The 22,264-nt window shown below is 34.8% G+C and overlaps 1 protein-coding gene across 1 annotated transcript in view; it reads right to left on the reverse strand.

Moving 5' to 3' along the window:
- Window positions 1–10,465, reverse strand: part of LOC114345679 (exonuclease 1) — a 110,722-nt gene extending 100,257 nt beyond the window's left edge. Inside the window, exon 1 of the mRNA XM_050663487.1 lies at window positions 10,114–10,465. Coding sequence (XP_050519444.1) covers window positions 10,114–10,274 — 161 coding nt within the window. The 5' untranslated portion in view covers window positions 10,275–10,465. The remainder of the gene's footprint in view (window positions 1–10,113) is intronic.
- Between the last annotated feature and the right edge of the window lie 11,799 nt (window positions 10,466–22,264).

Here is a 22,264-nt window from a genome sequence, read left to right on the forward strand (position 1 = left end):
ATGAATGTTCCCCTGGCCGTGAGCGAATGGATATTTATTATGCTCTTTAATAAAGCAATAAGCATGGATGTAGAAGACGTTTCGGTTGCGAGGGGATGTCCACAGGAGGGGGGAGTGTTATCACCACTCCTCTGGAACATAGTTTTGGGTACCCTGGTTGACCAACTCAGCAAGAATGGTTTCTGCACAATAGCCTATGCAGACGACATAACCGTCTTGCGAAGCGGTAAGTTTGAGAGCACACTATGTGAGAGATTACAAGTTGCTCCTGCAGTCTGAACTTCTCTGAATAATTGAAATACCTTGGTATTACCCATGACAGGAAGTTAACATGGAATTCTCACATAGATAGTAGAGCTAAAAGAGCATATTTACATTGTCTATGAACAATGTCGGCGAACAGTCAGACGCACTTGAGGCCATACGCCCAGGATGATTGCCTGGATCTACACTACTGTCGTTAGGCCAATGCTAACTATGCTTGGGTACCAAAAGTGCTACAGGCAACAGCGATCAACAAACTAAACCATATTCAGCGGATGGCTTGCCTAAATATAACAGGAGCCATGAAAACAACACCAACTGCTGCAATGGAGTTGCTCATTGGCATCACCCCTTTAGACATATATGTCAAAGATGACGATGATAAGATTGCGCTCAGCAGGTGCAAACCTTGATGTAGGAATGGGACAATTGAGATGTGGTTTCTGGCGTGGTGAGCTGGAGGCACTACCCCAGCTACATGCGGGCCATGGATGCGACTCAATTAAACCTAGTATCGCCAATAGCGGAATAAGGCTACTCAATTCACCCTACCCGCTACCGCGCATTGTAGCTGGACGTGCGGTCAGACGCAGGGAATCCAGCTACTTTCTCATGTTCTTTCAGTAGAACGGTGACCCTTAGAGCGCCGACTGAGAGCGAACCGAGAGATTTCGCTGTTTTTAAGCATTTTCTCGGTTGCGCCGTGAACGTTTGAAGTGGGCGGGGCCTGTGCCAAAGCAGAATGCGTTCAGGCCAATGGGCTGAGTGCATCTGGCGACACTAGGTTTGTCTTTGAGAAACTCCACAAAATCGACACAAGACAACATAGGGAGTCAAACGTGGCAAATGCATATTGCATCTACACCGATGGCTCCAAAATGAAAGAAGGCTCAGGATGCGGGATATACTCCAGATCACTGAACCTTAGTATAAAATGGGGTATGAGCAATGCCAGCATAGTTCAGACTGAACTGGCTGGTAACTCCATAGCTGCAAAAGAGATAGGGTCAATCGGGGGAAATGGAAACGATTTTTGCAGATTTTTCTTTAAAATTATCTAGAAAAAGTATAAATGAAAATTTTAAGTTCCCCTGTATATGACTGATACTTCTAAGCTCATTTTATTAGAATATACACAAAAAGACACAAAAATTTTTCTTAAAGCCAGACTAGGAATTTTTTTAGAGTGTTTCCATTTACCCCATGAATGTTTTCATTTACCCGTAATATTGGGGTAAACGAAAACAACTTGTTATTTACAACGAATATCAGCTAAGCTCACTAAGAGGTAACTGGAAACATTCTTAATACATCCTTGAGTAATGATGATACAAAAATTTCCAATAAACAAAATTTATTTATGAAAAGTACAAAAAATAACAGAAAAGATAATTATTAAATTTAAGGAATAAATGTGAATAAAACGTAAGTAGCTAACTTTAGTACATTTTAAGACATTTAGTAATAAACATATGAAAATAAGTCTCTAGAAACAACGGTAATCTGTAATACATATTTGGGAAAACATATCGACCACGCATAATATTTGACGGTTTTATTATAGCTAATATTTGGTCAAAATTAATCACTTGCTTATCTTCTACCAAGGGAAATATGTAGGTGTCAGTAGTTTTACTGGATTTTCTAAAAAATTTTACCGATATGTTAATATCCAAGTCGACTACTTCGGCAACAAAATTTTTCTTGATTTGTTCTTTAGTGCCGAGATTGTAAATAAAGTTCACAATTATAAAATCTCCAACTTTGACTTGTATTTTTTCACGCAGTTTTGCAAGTGGCATGCTCATCTCTGTTTCGTCCGAGCTCTCAAGACTTTCGGCTTTGGTTTTCTTATTATCTTGTGAAAAATGCAAATTTCTTGAATCCTCCTCTGAATTCTGTTCGGTGTCTGAATTGACAAACTTAGAATCATCGGATTCATCATGAAGAGACATTGTGTCACTGGAATTATCATCGGAAGAATGTTAGAATACTAGATGTTTTCTTTAACTTATTTTCTGTAGTGTTGGTTTTACTAGTTTTTAATTTCGCAACTGTTTTGGGTCGTTTTATTTTCCTATTCTTAGTTTCTCTGAACCTAGCAGCCACCTCTTCCGTCGTTTCTACCTCTCCGTACCGCAGCTGCTTTAAACGGGGTGTAGGTTTTTTTACAACTTGGAATTCACTTGTCAAGGATCTTTTTTCACGAATTACTTCAGCAAAGATTTGAACAATAGCAGAGGGTGAACATGGAATAGAAGAATCAGTAACAGTAGCTGGTAGTGATGGTAACTTAGAGGGTCCAGCCTTTTCCAATTCTGCCGCTGATGAACCTGAAGGGCCAGGTCCTTCCGTTTCCGAAACAAAACCAACAGATGAATTTGAATTTCCAGCTTCTTGCATTTCTGGAGCAGGTTCGATTACAGAGCCGACATCACTTCTTCGTTTTCTTTTCTGATAAGCTAGAACTATTGTATCAAAAAAAACTTTCTGGAAAACGCTTTCGATTTACTGGACGAATTGCTGTGGTGATGAAACCTGCTTTAATATTTGATTCTGTCATAGCTTCTGCCCAAAGTAAGTCCAAGAGTTCAACAAAATCACGCTTTTGCAAATGTCCTGTTCCAACTCCAATATTGGCCTTACCAAACTCCACTAACTTTCGGTCCCATGCTTTTTTCACTGGACCAAATACGCATTTGTCAAGAGGTTGAGTGTTGTCTGTAAGATGGCCAGGAAATTTGATAATTTGAATATTAGCCTCCATAGCAAGTTCTATTATGCGTAGACTCACGTGGCTGCTGTGACCATCATATAGAAGTAGAGCGGTTGCATCTGGTAGTTCCAGTTCTAAACGTTTTTTGCGCACGTGGGGTATAAAACAAGTTTGCAGCCAATAAAAGAACGATGTTTCTTCCATCCATCCATTTCGCGATGTTGCGTACACTGTACCAGGATAAGCAGCGGGTGATGTCCAACGAGCCTGGACCGCAGCTCCTTTGAATATAATCAGAGGTGGAAGTAATGTGCCGTCTGCTGCTGTACATGCCAACACTGTGGTGTTTTCTCGACCTGAACCCCCGCTAACGCGACTTAAGGTATTTCCTTTGATGCCTATGCCACGGACTTTTGAAGGATCCGAACTAAATCCAGATTCATCAGTATTAAATGTAAATGATCGTAGGATATTGTAAGTTGAAACTACTTCTTTCAATTTATCAAAGAAGTCATAAACAACCTCTGGGTTTCTTGCTAACATCCTTGACTTTTGGAGATGTTCAGCTTTCTTTACGGTTAACCTAGGATGGCGGGACATAAACCCAATATACCAATCGTGTCCAGGTTTTCCATCCTTAAAGCTCGTTTTTATATGATTTTGTAACACGTAACTCTGCACTAATTGAAGCAATTCATCTTTTGTACAAGGATAGTCCATTTTCGATCGTTCCATGAGACATTGAGCAATATCATGTTCCACTTCAGGTGTGAAAATGGGATACCTTCCACCACCTAGTTTTCCTTCAGCAATTTTACGATCTTTAATTCTATTGAAGATGTTAGAAATTGGTATTCCATAAAGAGCAGAAGCTTGCTGATATGTTAAATTATTGGTTGAAACGTCAGCAACTGCTTTTCGTACGTCTTCTGCTGAATATGTCCGCGCCGATCTCTTTCTAATGTAAGTTTGTGGCATCTGAAACAATTTACAGTCACAACAAATTGATTGGGGTAAAAGGAAACATATTTTCTTTTACCCCAAACATGTGTTTCCATTTACCCTGAATGTATTATTTGGATGGGGTAAATGGAAACACTTCCTAGTTCCCAAACGAACAATATTATTTACCTAACCTTAAAAACAACATCTAAACATATCATTTGTTTACCATGATACATGCTAAAACTAACAGTATATTAATAATGAAAAACGAGATTATTTGATTCCATTGCTTGGTTTGCTCGTCAAATTATATGGTAGTAAATAATTTAAATTAGCTTACCTTCGCATTAAACGTTCACCGCCATGAAATATTATTGAATGTTCGGAGCAGTGTTACCGCTACAACTAACAGACAAACTGCACATTAATAAGCGGGATGTTTGAATACAGAGTTTAAGCTGTTTTTTATTTACCCCTAGTTTCCATTTACCCTGATTGACCCTAACCGAAAAGGTATAGCCAGTAAAATCATAATAATCTGCAAAGACAGCACATAAGTGCTACCAAACCTGAACAGACCACATGTCATATCAGGTCTAGTAATGAAGTGTCATGAATCACTAGCCCAAGCTTCGGATGGTAACAACATCATCCTGAGGTGAGGTGGGTTAAAGGACACAATGGAAATAAAGGCAACCACATTGCTGACCAGCTAGCTAGGAAGACAGCAGGCCTAAGACTCTTAGGATCTGGTGATCTTTTTGGCTGGTCAACTGCAACAATCGTGGAAATTGCCAAATGTCACTCCCACACGCAAACCGTGAAAAGATGGGAAGAAGGGTAGACAAGGTAACACTAAGAAACCTTCGGAAGTCAGCTAGTAGACACACCTCTGTGCAGGAAGTGTGAACGAGATCACGAAACTGTCGAGCGTGCCCTATGTGAATGTCCGGAGTTATCAGTATACCTTCGGCGAGCCTTGGCCTACACCTGCCAACATGGGGGAGATGTCTCCTGGTAATTTGTCCGCCTTCCTGAAAATGGCAGGATGGATAATGAACTAATATTTATTTACGGGAAAACCCTATTAACAGTACAAAAACAATAGTTAAATTCTAAAACAGATTAGATCTTATAACTAGGTACATTCAAGTAAAAAAAAAAACTCAAAAGTAATTCTAATTCTATCTGACTTAATGAATCTAGATCATTGAGATAACTAGTACATAGACTATTATAAAAATAATCATTTTAGACTATTACAACAAAAACATTTTAAACAAATTTAATACTATGTAATACAAGATAGGTACCTCTTTACTTGATACAAAGTGTGTTTAAATAAATCAATCTGCAGATTACTCACACCATAAGTTGTTCTATGAAAGGGAATTCGAAAAGATGGTTGTTGCCTTAGATCACGACATGGTATGTGAAAAGTAACATATTCAAGATATTAGGACAATCTAACAGACCATTAACCAACTTAAATAAGAATAATAGTGAATCTCCATGTAATTATGATTAGCTATAGTAAGCCCACATTTAAAAGCACACACTCTTAAGAATCTATCTTTAACTCTTTCTAAATGTGATTTTGAAAATGTGATTCATGTGATTTTGAAAATAAAGAGACTAAACTATTAAACAGTAGTCCAAAATTGATCTGACCAAAGATCAATAAACAAACCTGATTGTATGAACTGAAAAGTATTGGCAATTCTTTAGAACAAAACCAAGCATTTTACTACTCTTTGCAGCTATTAATTAATATGATTTATAAATGTTAATTTCTCATCAAATATGATTCCCAAATCTTTGACAGTACAGTAATCCCTCTTCAACCGCGGGGGTTACGTTCTGAAGAGAAAGGTGCGATTGGTGAAACTGTGGTTGGCGAAAGATCTACGAGCCAAAGAAGAAAATGACATATCGCCGCCGCCTACGAAAAGTATAACTCCGAAAAATGCAGGGAAGAGTATAACTTTCAATGAACGCCGCGAAAAATATTATTTTCGAATAATATGATTGTGAACATTATAATCTCTAATAAAGTGTTAGCAAAAAAAATTTATTTTTGAGGAGTATCAGCAAAAAACATCATTTCCGTTTGTGGGTCCACGAAAATTATAATTACTAAAAAGTTCTCAGAAATAATTGTTTTCGTCAGCAGCAACAGAAACAGAAAGGGAAATAATTGTTTTCATCAGCATCTATTATGAACTAAATATTTTTGTTATAAATGTTTTGGGAGTTATAATCTTCGAGGACATGCATATAAAAACAAATTGTATCGCCAACACTTATCAAAGAGTTATTATTTTCATTGGAAATGTATTAGGAATCACATTAATCATAGGTACCAGCGATATAATCCCAATCTGGATACGTATCTTAGTATGTAGGAAAGAAATATGATGAAATTGCATATCTGTGAAATAGTATTATCATATCAACAAAAATAAAGATGCTGAGATCAGCGTCTACATTTGCCAGTATTTTAAACCTTCCGAACTATAAACTAATTGCCATAGTCTTACTACTAAGAACAAGCGCCAGTGGCGTATCTGAGCAATTTAACGTGACTGGTCAAATTATAAAAAATATAATATAAAAAAAATAAAATATTCTCATTAAAGATTCAACAGATATCGCAACCACGGATAAGTGAAACCGCGGTTGATGAGTCTGCAGATAACGAGGGATTACTGTAGTAACATATTGAAATGGTTGATTAATTATCAATGACATATAAAGACTGGTAATTTATTATTATACGGGTAAAACTAATAAAACAACAGTTTTTAACAATAAAATCTAGCTTATTAACACATTTGCGGACACGCTGTCATTTTATACACGTATTCTTATGAAGTAAATGACTTCATATGCAGTCATGACCGCGAATGTGTTAACTTGACTCCAACTGTGTAATTGGTCTAAATCATACTGTAAAAGCAACTGATCGTTTGGCAACTGTAAAAGCAACTTGATTCGAACTAAGGACGACAACCCCATGGGAGGATGCACAATGGGTCAATTGTGGCTTAAGTGCTGTGGGACTTGACTCACCCTCCCTACTCTATAGATACAGAGATGGAAATACAATGTAATTTTATTTCGCCTCTCTGCTGAAGGGTTAAAAGACACTTTTCACCACATAATTATCTAGAACAAGGTAGTTCAAAAAAAGTTAAATTTGACCCTTTAAATGCTGATGACGCCCAAAGATTTCGTACTGTTACTACTGTCATGTGTGTATGACGGCTTATGGGAATATGCATAACATTCGTTTAGAGGTAGTATTTGTTTGACTTTGATGGAAACAAGTTGTCTTTCTATTGAGTATGTAAATAAAAGTGTGCTTATAACGACAGTTATATTATGGATGAAGCAATTTCAGGACTATCTTGTCAAAAACACTACAATGTAAATGCAGCGAGTCAGCACCTATATTTCGCCAGCAATGAAAGGGTTAACTGACATCATAGACCAGAGTTTGTTGATAATAAAACGGCTTTTTAAGCCAATGTCACAGGACATTTGTAGAAATCATATAAAATTTGAGGTTGTGTTAGTATAGGTAGGGTATTGAACCTAAGCGAGACACAATCTACACTGGCTAACTGCGTAGACAGTTTTGCGCATCCTACTATCAGTGCATTCATTGGCAGGTCTCGCTTGGAACGTTTATCATCAGCGTACAGTTTTCTTGGGCCATGGGACGCGTGACTCACTGCCAGATGTTTATTTTTACTTGTTTTTGTTTGCGAGATGGACTTATCTGAAATGAATACGGATGGTACCTAAGTACAATTTATTATGATAAATAAAAGCATAGTCAACACCCAGAGTGAAAACTGCGTTGTCTTTGTCATTAAATTCTGATAACTTTTGGTAGACTAAATAAGCGGCGATACGAAATTAATAATCAAAGTAATCAAAGCCTTTACAAAAACACATTATTAGAAAAATAAGGTGAAAAATTATTCATGTTACTTAAAACCGTGATCGATAAAAATATCGTATTACCCTCAAATTCAACTTGGTGGCATATTACATTTTGTTTAGTACATATTACATTTTTTATTCTTAAAAATTAAAATATGCAGATAGTGTTATTTTTTATGACCGATCAGTAGAAGAGGGATTACGAATTATGACCTGCAGTAATTGTAAATGATTGCAATCCTGCAGTAGGTAATTGTAAATGATTGTGATCCGAGCAGTAAATTGGGGAATATGAGTTATGACCTAGCAGTAGGGGAGAGATTATTTTAAATATGAAGGTATTATGTGCAGAAATAAAATACTCAGTGTAAGATAACTTTTTATGCACCCGCTTATGATCAAATTCGATGTTTTCGAAAGTCAAACCGCTACAAATACTAAGGACGTGTAAGATATTTTTAAAATGTTACTAGTTACAAGTACAGAAATGCCGATTTTAAGTTGCCTACTCAATTTTGCAAAAGTTCGGGTTCCATCATCAGATTGTCTTGTGGTTTCAAAGTTCACTAATTGGCCGGGTTCAGTATGTTAAAATTGGTGGCGACCTCTCTAAAACTATATTCGCTACTTCTGGTGTTCCTCAAGGGGGACACTGTTCTCCTTTACTGTTCAATGTCTTTGTTAATGATATCATTAATTGTTTTAAACATAGTCACTGTTTAATGTTTGCAGATGATTTAAAACTTTGGAGGATTGTTGAGGACCCAGACTATCAGTTGCTTTTACAGAATGATTTAGACCAATTACACTGTTGGTGTCAGGTTAATAAGCTGGATCTCAATGTTAAAAAATGTTGTTTTATTAGTTTTACATGTAAAATAATCAAATACCAGTTTCATATGTCATTGATAATCAACCACTTAAATATGTTACTACTATCAAAGACTTGGGAATCATATTTGATGAGAAATTAACTTTTATAAATCATATTAATTCAACCCTGTCAGGGTTGTTTATTGTTGATTGGTCAGATCAATTTTGGAATACTGTTCAATAATTTGGTCTCCTTATTTTCAAAATCACATGATTTATTTGGAAAGAGTACAACATAGATTCTTAAGAGTGTGTGCTTTTAAATGTGGAATTACTATAGCTAATCATAATTACATGGAGATTGAGCAACACATTTCATTGACTCCACTAAGCATCTGTAGAGATAGATTTTCACTAATATTCTTATTTAAGTTGGTTAATGGTCTGTTAGATTGTCCTAATATCTTAGAATATGTTACTTTCCACATACCACGTCGTGATTTAAGGCAACAACCAACTTTTCGAATTCCCTTTCATAGAACAACTTATGGTGTGAATAATCCTCTTGACAGATGCATGTATTTGGCCAATAATCTGCAGATCGACTTATTTAAATACAGTTTGAACCAACTAAAGAGGTACCTATCTTGTATTACATAGTATTAGGTTTGTTTTAAATGTTTTTGTTTTAATAGTTTAAAATTATTATTTTTATAATAGCCTACGTACTAGTTATCTCAATGATCTAGATTCATTAAGTCTGATACAATTATAATTACTTTGAATTTTTTTAACTTGGATATACCTAGTTATAAGATCTAACCTGTCTTAAAAATTTAACTTATGTTTTTGTACTGTTAATGGGGGTTTCCCGTAAATAAATAAATAAAATAAAAAAATTCAGTACAAGGATCAGATACATCAGTATTTTGTAATCAGTATTTTTGTACTCAGTACCACTGAGAACCGGTATCAAAAGTAACCGTTACATGTCTGCACTGATTTTGCCCGTCTATATTCGCCACGTCGATAGCCAACGGTTGGGTTGGGTTGTGATCAATATGCAGCACGCTAGAAAAATAAATGCAAGGGTCACCCGTCCCGCAGGTTGTGTCTGTCTTAGGTTCAATTTGTGCCGGGCCTAACTGTTTTATGAATTTGTTTAATTGTACAATGTTTAAAAGTTAAATATGTTCCTCAACAATTTTAAGTTCTCTCTGTTCTCCAAGTTTCTCAAATAGCTGGGGAACAGTTGACAACGACAGTAATTGGATGAAACTAGGGGGTGATTAATTGTAGGTGTTAAAGGGGTCATTTAGTCTCGTAAAACTAACCACACAGAGACCTCAATAACGTATGAGTAACTTAGGAACAAACTCAAGTGTAGGTATGTTTACTAAAAAATATGTGCAGTTAATACTTACCGCTCATAGTCTTTATGAATAATAACGGATTTAGCAAAAGTACTGGCTGCTTTATGTAGCCAGCAGGAAACATCAATACCTATAACACTACCCTTAAACTCGCTAATATGACAATTTCTTCCAGCGACTTCAAGATAGGGTAATAGTCCTGTAATACCCATGTTTTTTCACAATCAAAATTTAGAATATAATATTAAATTTACTGTAAATAAAAGATTACATCGGCATTATTATAGATAGAACCAACAAAAATATAAACACTTATATTTTGCTGATATCCACTGATATGATAAATTTCGATCTCATAATCTCACGTATAAGGCGCGAATCCATCCAGCTATCAGCTGTCTTACTGTCAGTAGTGTCAGTTGTCATATAATATCGACCACAAACCATACATACTCATAGACGTTAGACAGCAAATTAGTTACCATTCCAATCCAGAGATGTCGCTGTCAGTCAATTCTCTTGTCATATTTAACAACTGACAGTTGACAATTAAATTAATTTGTTATTTACTTTTTATTTTACAGTTTGTGGCTTAATTATTTTATTATAGTGGTGTTACGTTTTTAATTAGATTTAATCACAATTTTAATAAGTGTATTAACCTCCTCTCCATTTTTATGAGTAGAATTTTTAGTTTATATTGATAAACCCGTGTTGTTTCTCCACATTAAAAAAACAATATAAATAGATCCTGAAACAGTTTATTCCAGTAGACAAGTGTATCATTTCGCCCCGAGCGTTAACAAAGTGTCAAAGCAAAATCGACCGACCTGCTCATGGTGGCGGATTTTTGAAATTTTATAAGGACGCTTTGTGTATGTTTAAATGAGACATTTAAAAAAAATGCCGTGTCACGCTAGTGATATTATGTATTAATATAAACAGAAAATAAAAACGCACTTAATCTGATATAAATTCTTCACTTTCCAATATTAATTATCAGTTCGATTTTGTATACATAACCTCACTATCGCAGTTTATGTCAATAAATCTTTATTAACGCAAAAGAAAATATTTTTGTTGCACTATAAATTACAGTATAAATTAATAACTAATGAATTCTAACAATTTTTTTCGGTTATTATCACTACAAAATAAAATATTCAAGTTTAACAAAATAATCCCATAAGACTCAATGTTAAAACGTCCTTACAAAATCTGACAGCGTGTCACGTGACTGTAAGTAGAGGGGAGACGCACGGAGCCAATATATTTTTGGAAGTTTGTAAAAGATTATAAGGTAATATTTATCTAAACAATCATCCTATGTACAAGATTCTTTCAAAAATTTTCATTCAACTCGATACACATCAGTGCTATCAGTGCTATCACGTGACACATAGCAGTGGTGTTTAGCATTTTGAAAACAAATTGGAATATTTGAAGTTTTCAGTAAAATATGGAATAAAACATTGAATTGTCTTTCTGTTGTTTTAATTTCCTGCGAAATTTCATCAAAAATCCCGCAAAATTTATAATTTGAAATTCTCACGTAACTAAAATTTGTCAATTTAGTTCCCATTCCAATCAAGAGATGGCGTTAATTCGATCCGAAAGATTAACATGGTCGTGAAACGTATGGTTTGTGCACAATATATAACGGAACTGTGATATCGAGTGTGAAGTTATGTTCACTTTACATCAATTGAATAAGAAATTGACAAAGTTATTCAAGGCCAAATTTGACGAGTACAAAATGTATGGTTTGTAAAGAAAATGAAGAAATTTGATGAAATAGAACAATTGCATATGTTTTATTTTGTCAAATTTCTTTATTTTCTTTTTATTCACGGCAAAATTGGATGTAGAATTGTGTTTTGTATAAGCCGAATTTGGCCTTGAATAACTTGTCAATTTCTTGTCCAATTGTTGATGTAAAGTGGACTTTAACTAATAATGATATCATAGAGGTATATATTAACATAGAGGGAGCCTACCTTCCGCGCCTCCTGGGGACAAGATCTCAAGGCTGCATGACACTATACATTTTCTTGTATCCTCTAATATCGTTTCTGATATGTCAAAAACATGCATAGTGTCATACACAGATACAAGAAACGATATCAGAAACGATACAAGAATTTGTGTCAGGCACAGATTCTTGTACAATAACTGCGCCAATTTCTGCGCAAAGAGCAAAAACGTAAAACCTGCTGGTAAAACTTCTAAATGTCATAATGGCGGCTGAAAATGAGATCATATGATTTATGTCTTGATGAATTTATTTGTGTTTTGTAGGTATTATTTATAAATATTTTATTGATACTTAATATACCGTTTGGTATGGACTACTGTTCTACTAATAACCATATAGGGTAAATGCACCAGTTGTTGGCCATTTGCTAGTTATTGGCCTACTAATATATTTTGATTAGAATTAGGAAAATATTGGTATTCTGTTAATTCTAACGGCTGTTTTTAAGTTTGGCAACATGTTTCCTAGAATATGACACATCTAGTTTTAAGGTAACCATTACATTTTAGTCAGTATTCGATGTTGAACGAGACACTGTTCTGTGCCGCTAGTTTGCAACCGAAATTTTGTTATTTACCTAGAGAAACTTGTGTTGGTCGGTAAGTACTACATACTGCAATTCACTTTCTACTTTATATTTTATGTTTTTGTGAGAATATAGTATGTGTCCTGTTCCTAACTGCATAACGAATATAACGCTATTTATTCAAATAACGTAGATTTTAAGGTGGCCAACTACTAATACATGAAATTATCAATGTATCAGTTATTGGCCTAGATGGCCAATAACTGAAACATTAGTTTTTGTAAGAATCTAGTGATTGACATAATATGTTAATAACTAGTGTTTTATGTGTGGCCAATAACTAATTATTATAAGTTGTTTTAGAAAATATGCCAAAACGACCTAAAATTGAAAACAATTAATTATAAAAAAAGTATTCCGAAGACGATGTTAAAAAAGCGTTAGAGTTAATTAAAAATGGTATGAGTGAGCGGGAAGCCTCAAGAATTTGTAATATTCCCATAAGTTACCGGAAAAGTGAAAAATTTCATAACAAGATAACGCATGGACCAGATTCATTTCTTTCGAAAGATGAAGAGGAACAACTGAAACGCTTGGATTTTTCATTGTCAAAATAGAGGATTTCCTGTTCGTGTTGACGACATTAAGGACTCCGTTAAATCATTTTTAGAGAGTAACTCAGAGTTAATCCATGTGTTGAAAATAGACCTGGTAGAAGATGGCTATCAGCATTTTTAAAGCGCAATACTAACATTTCGTTAAGGACTTCAGAGGGAGTGACATCAGCAAGTTCAAACATTAACCAAAGAGATATTACCAAATTATTCGACAACATAAAATCTTATCTAGATAAAAAAAAATTGCAGACGTTCTTCAAGACCCAACAAGAATCTTCAATGGTGACGAGACATGTTTTTATTTATGTCCCAAAAATAAAAAGGTTTTGGCTATGAAGGGTTCCAGAAACGTCTACGAAATTGAACATAACCCAAAGGTTAACTTAACAGTTATGTTCACATTTTCTGTAATATGCAACATTTTACCTCCTATGATATAATTTATCCCCATAAAAGATTGCCTAATGATATTTTAAGTGCTGTGCCAAATTCGTGGGGTATTGGTTTAACAGAAAATGGTTGATGGACAATAAAAACTTTTATGAATATATTGGAAATATATTTAACCCTTATTTAGATCGAAATAATATTGCACGTCCGGTGATACTTTTTGTTGATGGGCATAAAACCCATTTAATTGTACAGACAAGTCAACTTTGTACAGATTTGAAAATTATTTTAGTAGCTTTATATCCTAATGCCACGAGATTAATACAACCAGCGGATGTGGCTGCATTTAAGCCTCTGAAAATTTTTTGGAACAAAGCTGTGCTTCAGTTTAGGAGAGACAGCCCCCAAAAAGTGTTAACTAAAGTACAGTTTCACTGAAACAGGGGCACTGTTTTAAAATCTGCTATAGACAAGTTAAATCCAGATGTTATCAGAAGTGGGTTACAGCATGCGGTATATTTCCTTGAAATTCTTCTGCTTTTGACTATTCAAAATGTGTTGGGAAAGAATTTGAAACTGAAGATAATCTGGATGAGCACAATGATTTACCAACACTTATTGATCCAAATAAAACAATTTTTTATAAAAAATTTTGTGAAATAGTTGGCAATGACACAGCTATGTTGAAATAATTGTAATAGTAGGGGAGGAAAGTATGCTAAATGTGCAGTCACTCGAGCGCTTTGGGGATCTATTGAATTGTGAAGAGTAGGTTCTTAAACCAGAAAAAGTTAAGTAAAGTTTTCCATTTTAGTGGGGACTTTTCATTTTTAATTTAATTTTCCATTTCCAACAATCGTTGTTTCCGATTATAGCGCCATTTATCCATAATTCGAAAAAATGTTTCAAATAAAAGTTACTTATTTTTACGTAAGGAATTCGAAACGACACAGATCAAGTATATGTTTGCGAATCTTGTCAGAATAAAAAATAAAAGTTTACTTTGACATGCTCTTTTTTGTGTCCACGCGCATCACAAAATCCTTGCTTACCCAAATACCTACCTATCTACCTATCTTAACTTACGAATTAATTGGTAATGTATCACTTTAAAAAATGATGGCCAATCATTAACACATATGGTGTCAATAACTGGAACAGGGTGGCCAATAACTGGTTCATTTGCATATTTACAAAAGAACACATGTAAAATATTTTCAGACATGAAAGATTAACATAATAAAATTGCAAAACATGTAGAAATAATAATAAAATTCCATGATGTTAAAAAAAGTTATACTTGGCCACAGTGTCAAAACATTTCATAGATATATCGACGTGCTCTCCTTAAGAGGCCAATAACTGGTGCTTTTACCCTATTTAGAATAACTTTGGGTTTCATATCGCATAATTTTTTAATAGAGGAAAATACAATAGTTCCAATTTGGATCAAACTGAAGATAATTATAATGCAAATATTTTAGCACAAATATCAAAACAAAATAAAAAACACAAATAATCAACAGTCAACGTAAAAATTCTAGTTATTATAACATTTTTTTTTTTTTTTTTTTATTTACAAAATTGCATCAACCACTAAGGGTCATTAGCATGGTACAATAATTACATAAATGGCTAAAATGTTACATTAAATTTTGTGAACGAGTCTTGCATTTCTTAAAAAGTTTATAGTTCTGTCGTTATTTGACCCGTTTAGGCACTCTTTGGATGTAGTCGGTAATCCAACTTGATGTCGCTCTAGGGTGTATAAAGGGCAGTCCACTAGCACATGGTTCACTGTAGTTACACTATCACAACTGTAGCAAATGGGAACTTGTTCGCCACTTAAAAGGTAGTCGTGTGTTAACTTCGTGTGGCCTATACGCAACCTAGAGATGCATACTTGGTCTCGTCGCTTTTGTGGGAGATTGTATACAGCTACCTCTTCTTTAATGTTCTTCATAGATGTCTCTGAATTGCTCCAGTGAAGTTGCCAATTCTCACTTATTTTGTTTTTAAAATGTTGCTTCAGGTCGCTATGAACGCATTTAGTGATTAATGTTGATTGTGGATTTTCTGTTGCCTCCCTTGCTAACTGATCAGCTTTTTCATTTCCAGTTATACCACAGTGTGACGGAACCCAAAGAAATTTAACAAATCGATCGTTTTCTTGACACCTCATTAGTTCTGACTTTATAAGCAATAAGATGGGATGTTTTGCGTATAACTGTTTCATAGAGCTGAGGGCACTTAAAGAGTCGGTTATTATCAAAGAATTTTTTATGTTTTTATTGTTTACAAATGTTATTGCTTGCAAAATAGCAAGAAGTTCTGCTGAAAATACGGTTGATCTAAGGGACAGTGAGAAGGAGAAGTCTTGGTGTAAAGTTGTAAAAGAAGCCCCTACCCCATTGTCAGATTTAGACGCATCTGTAAAAATGTGGAAGTTCTTAGCAGAGTTTAATTTCTCTGCTGCTTTCTTTTTAATTATACTATGTGGTGTGTCATATTTGTCGTGGATAGTAAGACTTGTATCACAAATAGGTAGCTGTATTCTCCAAGGAGGTTGATGTTTAAGGTTAGTTACATTGTATGTCTCAGGAAAATGTATGTTTAAGCTATTTTGTAATCTCTGTATCCGGATGTAAAACGGCGGACTTAATCTTTGTGAGGTGTTAAATGTCGATGTGAATCTGTCGGCAAACGTGTTTTTAAATGTCGGTATATGTGGATTAGCCGACAATTTAGCTGCATATACAAGGCTGAGGAAGTTTCTTCTTAGTTGGAGGGAAGGTTCACCTGATTCACAGTATAAACTTTCAATCGGGCTAGTATGATGAGCTCCCAGCGCTATTCTTATCGCTGTATTATATACAGGATCTAGTAATTTAAGTATTGGTGCTTTGGCTGAATTGTAAGCAACTGCGCCATAATCTAGTTTAGAACGAATAAGCGTTCTGTAGACAGTTATGAGTGTTTGGAAATCGGCTCCCCAATGTTTGTGAGATATGCTTTTTAATAAACTTAGGCCATTTTGAGTTGTTTGTCGAAGATGAAAGATATGATCTTTCCAGGTTAACCTATGATCTAATTTCATTCCTAAAAAGGTAGTTGATTCAACATAAGCAATAGGTAACGAGTTTAAGGTGAGCTTAGGTGGTAATATGATGTTTTTTGGGTTCTTGCTAAAGAAAATTGCTTTTGTTTTGTTTGGACAAAACTGTAGACCACAACTCTCTGACCAATTTTCTAGTTGATTGATAGAGGCTTGTATATATCTGGTAAGTGTTAAAACATTTATCCCTCTAGAAAATATGACAAGATCATCAGCATATAAGCGTGCTTTTACTAATGAACTAAAGGATTTAGAGATATCATTAATCGCAATAAGGAACAGTATTACGCTTAGTGTAGAACCTTGTGGGATACCGTTAGTTTGCGTTGTTGGCTCTGAAAAAACATTATCTACACGAACTCTAAACTGACGAAATTTTAGAAAATTTTTTATAAATTTGAGGATGTTACCTTTGATTGACCATCTGGATAAGTTTTTTAATATGTCAGATCTCCAAATTGTATCATACGCATGAGTTATGTCAAAGAAAACTGCTAAACACTCTTGATTGCATCCAAATGCTTCATGAATCTCGGATTCTATATCAACTAGATTATCTAAAGTAGACCTTGATTTCCTAAAACCACTTTGAATAGGGGTAAGAAGTTGTTTATCTTCTAGATACCACAGTAGTCTGTTGCTTACCATTTTCTCCAGAATTTTACATATAGAACATGTCAGCGAGATCGGTCGATAGGACTCAGGGTCTGATTTACTTTTCCCATGCTTAATGACTGGAATAATAATTGACTGGTACCAACTATCTGGAAATACATTTTTTGTCCAGATAAAATTGTAAATTTTTAGTAAGTATTGTTTACCTTCTTCTGGTAATGATTTTAAAAATGTAACTGGAATGTTATCAGGTCCAGGACTGGTATCTTTTGTACAGTTTAATGAATATAGTAACTCATCCATTGAGAGTATGGCATTAAGGGGAGAATCTGTATGATCCTCTAAATCTATGTAAGTGTTCTCTAAATTTTGTTTGTGTATTATGGACTTAGTAGAGATACTGTCATTACTGGAGTGTCTTAGATATGTATCAGCTAGTAGAGCGGTTATTTGTTCTTTCGTCGAGCAAGTAAGATTGTTATATTCTAAATAATGGATTGTATTGAAGGATTTTTTACCATTCATTTTATTAATCATTTTCCAAACTTCGGAAATAGGAGTAGATGAATTTAAGGACGAGACATATGTTTTCCACGCTTCTCGCCTACTTTTCTTCAATATATATCTACAGTAGGCTCTCTTTTGCTTATATTCGAGTTGGTTTTGAAGTGTAGGAAATTTTTTAAATTTGTAAAAAGAACTTTTTGACTCTCTGATTGCTACTTTACATTCTTGATTCCACCAAGGGACTGGAGGGTGTTTTTTTGGAAATTTTATAAAACCTACGGATAATTCTGCAGCTGTTGTTATAAGCTGAATAAAACTGGAAACTATATGATTAATACTTGCATGGTCATCGCTGGGAGGAGTTAGCTCAGATACGGATCGAGATATTAAAGAAGAATATAAAGACCAGTCGGCATGCTTTAGATTCCATTTATTAGACGGGATAGAAGAGGGAGTTACATTATTATTTGTTATTAATATTGGGAAGTGATCGCTTCCATGTAGATAAGGTGTTACTTGCCAAGACAGTCCAGGTTGTAAAACAGGGTCACATAGAGTTAAATCAATCGCTGAACCGCCACCTGTAGAGACATTAAATCTTGTAATACTACCGTCATTAAGTAAGTTGACATTAAGGTTAGTTATAATTTGTTCAATTTTACGCCCTAGACAATCTGATTTACTTGAGCCCCATAGGACATGATGTGCATTGAAGTCGCCTAAAATAATTCGTGGTTGAGGAATTTGATTAAAAAGGTCTGATAATTCGCGAGCTGAAGGATCAGTACCGGGAGGAATGTATATATTGCAGATGTTTATTTTTTGAGGTCCTTTCAGAGATATTGCTATAGCCTCTAATTGTGTATTTAAATCTATTATTTCAGTATTATATTGGTTATGTACATAAATAGCTGTCCCTCCACTAGCCTGGTTTGCATTAAGTCTATTTTTAATATATGGTGTATAGTTTTTTAGTTTATAAAATTTCTGCTGTTTAAAGTGTGTTTCTTGTAGACAAATGATGGACGGTGTGAATTTTGACATTAGTAATTTGAATTCTTCTAGACGGGTCTAAAACCCGTTCAGATTCCATTGAATTATGGAGTTGAATGTTTTTAATTAGTGGGTGTGTCGCTAAAATCTGTAGAAGAATAGTCATCCTGTAGTTTGCTAAGCTTATTCCTCAGTCTTGTACATCGAGATTTCAAGTATCTATGTGATAGCACTGGATAAAGCTTTTTTAAGAGATCTATTAACCCTTCGATATCTTCCGTGTATATTTTAGCAATACTAAGTGGATCTGGAGATCCGTGAGCGTTTTCAAATAAATCTATTAGCTCTTCTTGACTTAAACAGCTACTGTTCGACTTATCTTGGAAAAAATTCACTGTACAGGTCGTAAGATCTCAGCTACGTTATGATGGGTTTGGAGATCTGTTTTTGTTCTTTTGTGTTTTGTAATGGGTTCTTTAAAAGGACTTCCACCCTCTGTTTCAGGAGAAGTTAGATCAGAAGCATTTCTTTTAGGTTCTTGCCCTTCTGTTTGAGTTGCTGTTATAGTTTCATTTGTTTTAACCGGTTCCGTCACCATTGTTTGGGAGTTATCGAAAGATGTAGAGTTTTTTGGTGCGGGTGAAGTGATTGTTGCAGTGGAGGTTTGTGGTGCGAGTGCAGTGAGTGTTTCAGTAGAGTTTTGTGGTGCGGGTGAAGTGATTGTTTCAGTAGAGTTTTGTTGTGCGGTTGAAGTGGTTGTTTCAGTAGGTTGTGAATTACTGATATGTTTAGTAAGTACGGGAGAATTTGCTGTTGGTTGAGTTTTATTTTGTTGTGAACTAATAGATTGATCACATTGTGATTGGGAAATGTTTGTTGTATTGTCATCGGTGGATTGATTATTAGAATTTGGGCATCGAGATGCTAAATGATTAGTTTGTTTACAAATAAAGCACGTTTGTTTTTCTAGTGAGAAATATATTCGGTGGTTCGATTGATCGTGGTTAATTAATATTGAATCGGGAAGATTTTCAAGATTTTTAGGGGCTATATAAGTAAAACGTCGAAAACTAATGATATGCCTAAAACTAGGATTTGATGTTCCGATCCGTAGAAAATCTACTGGTGTTATTTGATAGATTCCTATCTTCTTGAGTTCATTTTCTATGACGTTATGTGGTATGGAAGGAGGTACATTAGAAATTATTAGTTTTTCATTTGGAGTAATTAGCTTTCTAGCTTGAATGCAATATTGATTTACTATTATTATCCCATTGTCTGTTTTCAAAAATGTTTCAACAATATTTTCTGAAGTGAAGTAGATGCATATACGATCATTAACAATTCGGGATATTGCAAGTATATTTTTGGGGTCAACTGAGTTGGCTACAGCATTCAGGTAATCCTCGATTTTTGAATTTGGAACTGAATTTAATACAACCGCTTGTTTTTTGGAAGGGAATAATATACTGGTAGGTTCATTTAAAACTGTTGAATATAACTTTGGTGAAGTAGTATCATTTTTGGGAATTTCTTGTTGAGGAAAAACATTTGATGATGAAGCTTCGTTCATATTGATCTACGGAACCTGAGTACGGTCCTTACACCAACACGCAATCATTGGTAATAAGTCGATTTAATTAAATAAATTAAATAACTTACAGTAAATGTCCAAGTATCGGTAATTTTTGTCGATAATTTACACTTTTCACTTTTAGTACTCAACGTTTATAAACAAACCGCAAAAACTAGTTGTGATTAAACTAATTAGGTGTTGCTTCGTTGAACGCTCGAAGACGAATCTTATTATAACATTAAAATATTTGTTTTTAAAAGTTTAAAAATTTTATAAAATCCTTAAAATCAGCTGTAGACACAGTACTACCATAAGTACCGTACCAATGTAACGTGACAGGGTGACAAACAAAATTTCGACCAATCACCAGGCGCGGATCCAAGGGGGGGTCAATGGGGTCAATTGCCCCCTCCTTGAGACTTCGCCTGGTGTCGCCTTTTTTTAAGAAAGAGATAATTACGAGTGAAAATAAATAGAGTTTTTTGTCCTGTTGACAACTGAATAACGGAATGAAACATAAAACAGAATTCCTTCTCCAAAGTACGTGTTCTCGGTTTTACTGTATGGTGTCGAGTCTTGGACTGTGAATAAAATCGATCTACTAACCTAAATCGCCTTGAGGCTTTCGAAATGTGGTTCTATAGAAGAATTTTAAAAGTATTTTGGGTGAAGAAGATTCGAAACTCCACAATACTAGAACGTCTCAGCAAGACTACTGAGATTATAGAAGGCATCAAGAAGAGAAAAGTGGAGTATTTTGGACATGAAATGAGAAGTTTCAAATATAGGTTGCTACAAAATATTATGCAAGTGAAAATAGAAGGCAAACGCAGTCCAGGACGAAAAAGCACTTCGTGGTTGATTTAGGGTGGCAGTGAATAAAATTAAGATAGCTATGGTAGTAACCAACGTTCTGAAAGGACATGGTACATGAAGAAAAATAAAGTAACAGCCCATACCGAAAAAGAATCCTGCGTACGCGAGTGACGAGAAAATTTTTTTTCATTGCCCCCTCCTTGCAAGGTTGCTGGATCCGCCGTTGCCAATCACGTGCCGAATTTCATACAGTTTTCGATACAAGAACTTGCATAGTGTCATACAGGGCACAAATGTACGTACAAGAAATGATACAAGAAAATGTATACAAGAAACGATATCAGAAACGATATTAGAAATGATACAAGAAAATGCATAGTGTCATACAGCCTTTAGACACAGATTCTTGTACAAGAACTGCGCCAATTTCTGCGCAAAGAGCAAAAACGTAAAACCTGCTGGTAAAACATCTAAAATATGTCATAATTACTTACTCATAATGGCGGCTGAAATGAAAATGGGATCATGTATTGATGAATTTATTTGTGTTTTTGTAGGTATTATTTATAAATCTTTTATTGATACTTAATATACCGTTTGGTATGAACTACTGTTCTACTAATAACCATATATTTAGCTCCTAGTAAAGTTCAAACTATAAATTTAGGTTTAATGGTGCATAATTTTTTAATAGACGAAAATACAATAGTTCCTAATTTGGATCAAACTGAAGATAATTCTAATGCAAATATTTTAGCACAAATATCAAAACAAAATAAAAACACAAATAATCAACCTCAAACAGTCAACGTAAAATTCTGGTTAACATTAAAATGTTAATTAAAAGTTTATAAATTTTATAAAATCTTTAAAATCAGCTGTAGCTGTAGATGCAGTACTACCATAACGTGACACAAGGTGACAAACATAGGCGTAACCAGGGGGGGTTTTGGGGGTTGTAACCCCCCCCCCCCCATTGGGATGTACTTGAGCTCTATACGCTTAACACCAT

Source organism: Diabrotica virgifera, chromosome 10, assembly GCF_917563875.1.
Source record: "Diabrotica virgifera virgifera chromosome 10, PGI_DIABVI_V3a".
NCBI lineage: Eukaryota > Metazoa > Arthropoda > Insecta > Coleoptera > Chrysomelidae > Diabrotica > Diabrotica virgifera.